The 9,043-nt window shown below is 40.9% G+C and overlaps 1 protein-coding gene across 1 annotated transcript in view; it reads left to right on the forward strand.

The window, feature by feature from the left end:
* Positions 1–8,664, forward strand: part of RNASEH2B (ribonuclease H2 subunit B) — a 73,763-nt gene extending 65,099 nt beyond the window's left edge. The window contains exon 10 of the mRNA XM_057707779.1: positions 8,009–8,664. Coding sequence (XP_057563762.1) covers positions 8,009–8,041 — 33 coding nt within the window. The 3' untranslated portion in view covers positions 8,042–8,664. The remainder of the gene's footprint in view (positions 1–8,008) is intronic.
* Positions 8,665–9,043: the final 379 nt, after the last annotated feature.

Genomic DNA, 9,043 nt, shown 5'->3' on the forward strand with positions numbered 1-9,043 from the left:
CCCTCCCCACCCCAACACCCCCAGGACCCATGTGCCGGAGGGGGGCCCGGAGAGTGAAGGACCAGGCCCAGGAGCCCAGTCGGCCTCCCTGGCCAAGAGGGCAGGTGAAACGCCCTCTCGACTCCCTGTCCCCGATCTCAAAGCCCTCACCCCCAACCTGTCCACCTCTCCACCTCCTTGCCCCTCCTCCCTCCTTCTCACATCCCCAGGACCCAGGCAACCCAGAGGGGGCCCTGGAGGGTGGAGGACCCCACTGAGGAACCCAGTAGGCCCCTAAGCCGGAGACCTCAGCAGGCTTCCTGGCCTCCTAGGCGGGAGAAACCCAGTTGCTGTTTCCTGATCTCCCCAGCCCCCAATGATCCCTCCAGCCCGGAACCTCCCCCCTTACCCATCCTCCCCCCAGGGGCGCCGGTCCGTCCAACTTCCCCTTCCCCACCCCCCTGACTTCCCCCAGGTCCTACCTGGTTGCTCCGAGGTTCCTGTGGTGTGCTTGGGCCTCAGGTCCCCCGCCGGCCTCCAGTAAGTGATCTATTTGTGGGGAGACTCGATCTCCACGTCTTCCCACGCTGCCATCTTGACTCCGCCCCCAGTCATGGAGTTTTTATCACAATTAAACTGTACTTGAGTTCCTACACCGAACTCTACCTGGTAGAAGATACAGGATAGATAGCATCGTGGATGCTCCCTATCTGGTTTAACCATTGTCAAACCTAGTTCTCAATTAGGTTTCCTAGGTTTTTATTTAGAATTTTTGCATCTATATTCAAAAGCAATATTGCTGTTAGGTTTTACTTTTAGAATTATGCTGGCTTTCGATCTTTCCCAATATTCTGGAAGGAATAATTTTGCTTAAGAATATTCTATTTCTGGAAAATTTAAAAAAAATCATCAGTGGTAAAACTGTCTAGCACTGAGCCTTCTTTTGTCATCTTCTTTAATCTGGAAGAATTTCTCACCTATTCTTTGTCTTACTTGACCTTGACATTTTTCAAGAGCACAGGCTGGTTATTTAGTAGAACATTCCTCACTTTGAGTTTGCCAAATGTATTCTCTTGACTAGATCCAAGTTTTACCTTTTGGGCACCCACAGAAGTAATGCTGTGCCTTTCTTAGTGCACCATGTCATGAGCCACATGACCCCATACTAGGGATGTTAACTTTGATCGCTTGATTAAGGTGGTGTCCACCAGGTTTATCTGCTGTAGAGTTATTATTTTTCTCTTTGTAATTGATCAGTAATTTGTGAGCAAATACTCTGGGACTTTTAAGTATCTTATTCGTCATTCAACATTCACCCACAAGTTTTAAAATAAAACTACTGATGTTTTTTCCAACTCTATCATTTCTTTTATATTTATTTATTTCATATTTATATTTATTTATTTTGGCATTCTTCTACGAGGAAGAGCTTCCCCTTCTCTACTTACTTATTCATTTATGAGCTTATATCAGTATGGACTTGTAGGTTATTTTATCCAGTATGTTAAATTACATTATTCTGTTCCTCATATTGTCCCAGAAGGGCCAGTAGGAATCCCTTCAAGCTGGCTACTGTATCTTTTTGGTATGTTTCCATCGTTTTACTTCATTACTTCTTCTGCAAGAGGGTATTGCAGTCTCTTCATGTATTTTCCCTGTCCAAGCCCTGGAATCAGCTTTTTCCCCAGAAGCCAGGATTCCTTTTACAGGAGAATGGTATTTAGAAACCAAGATCCCAGGCAAGAGGTGTGCTTGCTGCTGCTATTGATCTATGTGTATGGTTTTTGTAGTTTTCCTTTATCAGACTGAGGAAGTTCTCTTCTGTTCACTGAGAGCTTTAATCATGAATGGGTACTGAATTTTATCAAATAATTTTTCATCATCTATTGAGATGATCATGTAGTTTTCCTTTAGTAAAGAAATATCTTTTAATATGTGAAATATAATGATTGATTTTTGAATGTTGAACTTTTACATTCCTGGGATAAACTCTACTTGGTCTCTTCATATATAGTGTTGCGTTTTATTTCCTAATATTTTGTTAACAATTTTTGTATCTCTGTTCATGAGGGATATTGGTCTGTAGTTTTCCTTATTTGTAATGATTTTTGTCAAGTTTTGGTATCAGAGTAAAACTGGCTTATTAAATGAATTGGGAACTATTCTCTCATGACCCATTTTCTGAAAGCATTTCTGTGAGATTAGTATTGTTTTTTTCTTTTTATGTTGGACAGAATTCACTAGTGAAGCTATTTGGGCCTGGAATTTTTTTTTGGGGGGGGGGGGGGGGCGGTTTAAATTACTAGTTCAATTTCTGTAATACACATAGAGCTATTCTAACTTTCTTCTTTTTCTTGTGCCAGTTTTAGTAATTTATGTCTTTCAAGAAATGTATCTATTTCATATAGTTGTCAAATTTATTGGCATAAGTTGTTTCTTATATTTTTATTCTCCTTTTTATGTCTGTGAACCTGTAGTGATATTCCTTCTTTCATACCTGATTTGGTTATTTGTGTCTTTTCTTTGTTTTCTTGATTATTTTCATCAAATTTAGAAAATTTCTGGCCAGTATTTCTTTAAATATTTTTCTGTTCACCTACCGCCCCCTTTTCTCTTCACCCCCTTGGCTTCTGGGACTCCAATTACATGTATGCTAAACTACTTGATGTCCCACAGGTTCTTTTACTGAGTTTCTGTTCTTTATTTTCAATTTTACTTTGTCTTGTAGTGTTTCATTTTCTGTTAACCTCAGTTAGTGAATTTTTATGTCATATATTGGAATTTTCACCTTTAGATGTTCCATTTGGCTGTTTTTTATATCTTCCTATGTCTTTCCTCTTTGTGTTTTCCTTCAAATAGTTTGTTGTAGTTAACAATAGCGCTTAAATGTTCTTGTCTGCTGGTTCCAACATCTCTGACATTTCTATGCCAATTTTTTCCTTTATCTTTACTTTTTTATTTTGAAGTAATTTTAGACTTACAAAAAGGTTGCAAAAACAGTGGAGTTTACATATACCTTTCCCCCAGCTTCCTCTAATCTTACCACTTTATATGACCAGTACAGTTATCAAAACCAGGGAATTTACAATAATACAATATTATTAACTAATCTATCCTCTGGTTTGAGTTTCACATATTTTTACACCAGTGTTGTTTTTCTATTCCAGGATCCAATCCATCTTTCCACGTTGCATTTCGTTAGCATACATATCTCCTCTTTTTTGTAGTGTCTCTCTCAGTCTTTCAATGACCTTGACACTTTGAGAGTACTGGTCAGTTATTTTGTGAAATGCCCCTCCATTTTTGAGATACCTTGAAATTGTGCCAATATCCTGTTTCTCATGTGATCATTTCATAATACTAATAACTAATGATACTAATAACAACAAACACTGTGTAGCATTTATGTGCTTGGCACTGTTCTGAGCACTTAACATATAATAGCTCATTAATCCGCACAGCAGCTGTAGCTGTAGGCAGGGCGCCATAGGAGCCAGGCGAGTGACACCCAACCCAAAGGGCAAAGGATGAGAGAAGGGTACTTACACGCTCAAATTATCATCGCTATTGAAGGTAAGATCCTTAGAACTCCTCACTAGTTGAGACTTGACTTTTTTTTCCCCAAGTTTCAAAGTCGTGATCAGCCTTGGTCTTTCGAAATGTCTAAGCTGTTATATGACCTTCTTTTTGGTCCTTGAATATGCCACACTGTTCCCACACCAGTGCCTTTGTGTGACTTGTTTATCTTTTATATCCTTCCCACAGATCTTCACAGGGTTGGCTCCACCATGTCATTTCTTATCTCAAACAACACTTTTTCAGAGATTCAGTTCCTGACCTTCCTCACTTGCTTCCAGCCCTCTTACTTGTCACTCTTCATCCCACCTTCCTGCCTCACCCTCTGCACAGAACCTCGCCTGACTAGGTCACAGTGATGTTCACAGCATCCACCATAGGGCACGGGAAAGCACAGAGCAGGCCTTCTGTAAAGGCATGAGATCGTCCATCCATCTGTCAATGAATCAGTCTCTACTGGACACCTCAGAAAGCTGTTCTGCAATATAACATTGGGTTCCTTGACATCTTATGGCTGAACTTTGAAATTCAGGTTTCATTCTCAGTGGTCTTCTGTGGTGCTCTTACATTTGAAATCTAAGGACATATTCATAAACTCCTTATATAGGCTTAATGGAAGTAAATAGATATAATCTTTAATCTCTGGATAAAGAGCTGTGAGTTTTCTTCAGTCAGTTGATTCAACTGCACTTACTGTAGTCATTGTATCTGCCTCAGAACATCTGAAGTTAGAATATATTGTTTACATCTGTGCTGTTAATAAACTTGCTTTCATATGGCATTTAAAGCTTATTCACATAAAGCCCATGCCTACATTATTGAAGTTTGACTATATATGTGGTGTATATACTCCTTGTTGTCATAGAAGCTTTTGTTTTTTTCCAGCTTTATTGAGGTATAATTGACAAATTAAATTGTATATATTTAAAGTGTACGATGTGATGTTTGATACACATATACATTGTGAAATGATTCCCATAACCAAGCTAATCAGCATATTTATCACCTCACATATTTACTGTGTGTGTGTGTGTGTGTGTACACTGAAGATCTATTCTCTTCAAGTATGTGATACATTTTATATACCCACACTTACATACAGACACATGCACATATACACACACACACCCACAAACATATATACGTATATACACACATACATATATATGCTCTATCCTTCTTTCAAATTTAAAGAATTTCAAACTAGAGACTTTTTTAGACTTTATTACACCAAACATGGGGTACCGTACCTTACTCAAATCCTTTGGCACTTTGCTTCTCTTACTTATATCATTTATCTTTTTGATTAATGTGCTGAGTTTGGGGAAAGCTTCAAAAAATTTCTGCAAACTCTGGAACCACTTGTGTACACACACAAGAGCCTCCATCATTTTCATCAAACCATTTGTATTTCTGAAACTGATCTCAGATTACGACATTCTTTCCTTTTTTGTGCCTGGTTTATCTTCGATTTAAATTTTCCTTATACTCTGGCTCTCAGGCTCTTTAATCTTCCAGGTTTGTGCTTCTCGGGTTCTCACTTCCAAGGAGAGTCCCCTCCCTCAGGTTGAATGTGGGTATCAAGTGGGACTGTGTTTCCTAGGTTTGGGTCTATCTTTAGTGTGCCACTGTCCATTCCCAGGATCCTATTTCTCTTAACTGGGCCCTTAGTCAGACACAAAGGCAGTTTGGAAGTGAGAAGCTAAAATATACCCATTTACATTTACTAAATGTACAGTGTTTACACTGCATACAAACTTATGACAATAATAGTAAACAAATGGAAATGAAGTGAAAATGACCAACCATGTTTCAAACTAAACTAAAAAGTTTCCTTTTAAAAAGCAAATCAATTTAAAGGAGCTGGATTTATACTTGGTTGTAGTCCTAATCCTGCCTTAACTCTGACCTGTGGACAAGCATGGCTGGCCCACAGTGGTGTCTTCCGTGTGACATGAGACTGGATCGTTGGGTCGTTTGATGTCCTGCCCTGCAGTCACTGCATCTAGGGAGCCTCATCTCCTCCACACTCGCGAGGCTGTGTTCTGGATTCGCACCTGTCCTATGCTCACCCCGCACCAGGTCCTCTTCTGAGCTCCTTGGGTGGATTATCTCATCTGCTTCCCTGGAAGCAAATACACCATCATGTTCACCCTGGCTGTTGTGTTCCTGGTATATATTTGACTCTTTTCTTCATTTTCCATAGATTATATTATTTTGCAGTGAAAAGAAATGCAAAGAGCACAATTTTTGGAAAGTAGTAACAAAGAGTGGCAAAGTGCCTGCAATTTTTAAGCACTTTTCACATGAATTTATGTGTTTAAAATCCTTCCAGGAATGATGTGACACAATTGACATTATTTCCCCCATTTTACAGTTGAGAAAGGTAAGGTCATCTGATTTGCCCAAGGTCACACAGCTACTAAATAACTGATCCAGAACCTACACTCAGGACTTCTGACTCCCAGACTCTCCACCCAAATTTATTCCCTTTGCCCAGAGGCCCCAGCTTCAACTTTTGTTACATCCTGGGAAGTCACCTCTTCACCAGATTTGAAAGACAGCCTCTTCATATAGGTTAAGATTGACTTTCTCTGTTCTTAAAGTTGATCTAACTTAACTAGCTGCCTTGTATCACGTATTTTTTTTTTCCCAAATAGCTCTTTCTCCAGGACTAATCCAAAATTTGGAGATCTCCAGAGTTCAGTGCATTGTACAGTTGAAACTCTTGGTGGAAGACAAGGAGCTCTGGGTCTAGGAAGGCAAGTGAAAGGCTCTTTTTTAGTGTCCTTGGAAGATGTCCACAGGCTTTGACTTCATCTGAATAAGGAAGAAATGATTAGATTCATACACCTTTTTATACACAGATTTATACACTCCTCCAGTTTATACACTCCTCGGGGTCATTAGGCTGATAAAAAGTACCTTATGTTTAATAGTTTCATTTACAGTTTTTACAGCAATACCATATCAGTAGTTAAATTAATCTTTACAACAGCCTTCTAAGGTAGACCAGAAAGGGGGCGTATCCCTGTTTTATAGATGGTCAAAGTGAGGTCGCCCAGACCGTGAGTGGCCAAGGCCAATGCGGCCCTTCCACCCGCAAGCCCACCCTCTCTCCTTGATGCCTCCCCAAGCTTCTTAACATTGTGCGTATAGCTTCATGGCCATTTATCCTTCAGTGGTCTGTTTTAATTGTGAATTTTATCCTCAGAAAGGAAAAAATCAGATTTATCCTGCTTCAGCTTGTTGCTCTGCTCCCCATAACGCATTCTGCAGGTCAGTTTATCCTCAGCAGTGCCAAGCCAGAATTCAAGAAAAGCTTCTACTTAGCTGATGCATTTGCATGTCAAGTCTTTAATTCAGCTGTCAGCTTTTTAGCATTTACTGTACTTTCATTAATAAATGTTATTTTGATGGTCTCACACTAATCAAGCCTATTTGAGACAGGGAGGGGGCGGAAGGACGCACCAAATGTGATCTACAGAAGAATCAGAGTTTCTTCACAGATGTTAAGAGAACTGTTACCTTACACAGGTGTTTTAACCAGAATGTGTAGAATTAAAGTTTGTCAAGTTATAAGTTCTTTCAAAAGAAAAAAAAAGGCCAAGGAACAAGCTTAGATTCGTTTATTCTTTTAAGAGCATATATGGAGCACCGGCTTTGTGCCAAATGTGGTCTAGGCGCTAGAGATGCAGCTGTGCACGTGGCAGACAAAAAGACCTGTCTTTGAGAAGTTTCTGCTCTAGGGGAGTGGAGAGATGGGCTGTCAGGTATTGCCGGGGGCTGTGGAAGAAGCTGAGCAGGGAAGTGGACAGAGTCCTGGTGAGGCGGGTGGTCAGTGAAGGGCTAACCTCTGTCATATCGTACCCACATTATGGCATACAAATCTGATTGCCATCAACATCTTTTTGGATAACTTAGAGCTCCAGAATCAATGACCAATTATGTTTGACTTTGTCCTCAGTAAGAAATCAGCTTTCAGTAATTACACTTGTTCTGTGGCATTCTTCAGGAGGGTATTAAGTCTATATTTATTTTTTATACAATTGCATCTGCCTAAGGAAAAGAGAAGAAAACATGGTTTAAGAATTATTCATTAGAACTTTTTCCCCGTGTGTTTTGTGAATTTTCATTTTCTTTTTCTATAATGAGGGTGTCCATTCCCTGAGTTTGGGCAGCCTCAACATTATTTTGTATTTCATGCCATTTGAACCCTGGAAGGAAAATGTGTGTTTCACCCACCTCCAGGAGCCTAACATTAGCCCCAGAATGAGGTCACCCTTCCTTCACCCGAGGGCTTCTCTTTGAAGCACAAGTGCACAGCTGCCAATCTCAGGACTAAACCAGCCAGACTTGCTTTTTCTGTTCTGGAAAGTGCAGATGGTCCTCGGGACTGCAGGTGATGCTTCTCCTCACCAGGATGCAACATCTGTTCTCCTTTTCTCCCTAGGTGGCAGCACAAAGACAGAAAAGAGCCAAGTGACAGCAGACCCATGGCAAGTCTCAGCTGCTTCTCAAGTGATTTAAGGCACTCCCCAAGGGCTACAACTTTGTCTTCTGCACTGTCTAGAAAATCACCAAATGCCAGAAGATGTATGTGAAAGGACTAACCAGGGATGCTTTGTTTCTGTGATCAATACCACTAGTGCCTTCCGGCAGCGGCAACTCCCCCCTGGAGGCCACCGTCATGGAACTAGAAAGCACCCTGAGTGTGATTCTGCCCCGAGGAATTCAAACCACATCACCCCTCTGCCCCAGCCTACGCACCATGAAGGTATGGACTTTAAACAGTCTAGTGCTTCAGATCTCAAAACTTTGGGAAGAGAGGGCTCATTGTGAAAATTGGGTCATTGCTTAAGCTTGACCCTGTTGGCCTGCTCTGCTTTCCTGGCGTTAAGAGAGCACTTTTAGGTTTGCCTATGGTGGCTGTAAGTACTAGATTCCACACCAGAAGCTATGACAAACCAAGTTTCTACCCTTATTAAAAAAAGAAAACGGGAATTCCCTGGAGGTCCAGGGATTAGGACTCTGCACATTCACTGCCGTGGCCAGGGTTCAATCCCTGGTCAGGGAACTAGGATCCTGCAAGCCAAATGGTGCGCACACCCCCAAAAATAAAAAAATAAAAAAGAAAGCCTGACCTTTCTATCAGTTTGGCAGTTCATAACAGTACCCAAACATGTGCATTTTATGATCTGTTGGGGTTGTAAACATGGCTTCATTTTTAAAAGATTTGTCCAATACGTGCATTACTATTATTATTTAGAGTGCAGGCATAGGATACGAGGGAAAGTTAGAAGTAGATGCCAAAAAGTAATTTAGTGGAGAATTCTGATGCGCAGTGACTATGTTTTGGGGGTGGTGGGAGGTTTTGTGCAAACATGCCTGTCCGGGAGTTTTTGCTGACTCGTCAGCGTGACCTGCAAGAGAATTCAGGTGGAAGCAGCTCGGGTGATCTTCGTGCCTCAAACAGGACCCCAAACCT

Source organism: Hippopotamus amphibius, chromosome 14 (assembly GCF_030028045.1).
Source record: "Hippopotamus amphibius kiboko isolate mHipAmp2 chromosome 14, mHipAmp2.hap2, whole genome shotgun sequence".
NCBI lineage: Eukaryota > Metazoa > Chordata > Mammalia > Artiodactyla > Hippopotamidae > Hippopotamus > Hippopotamus amphibius.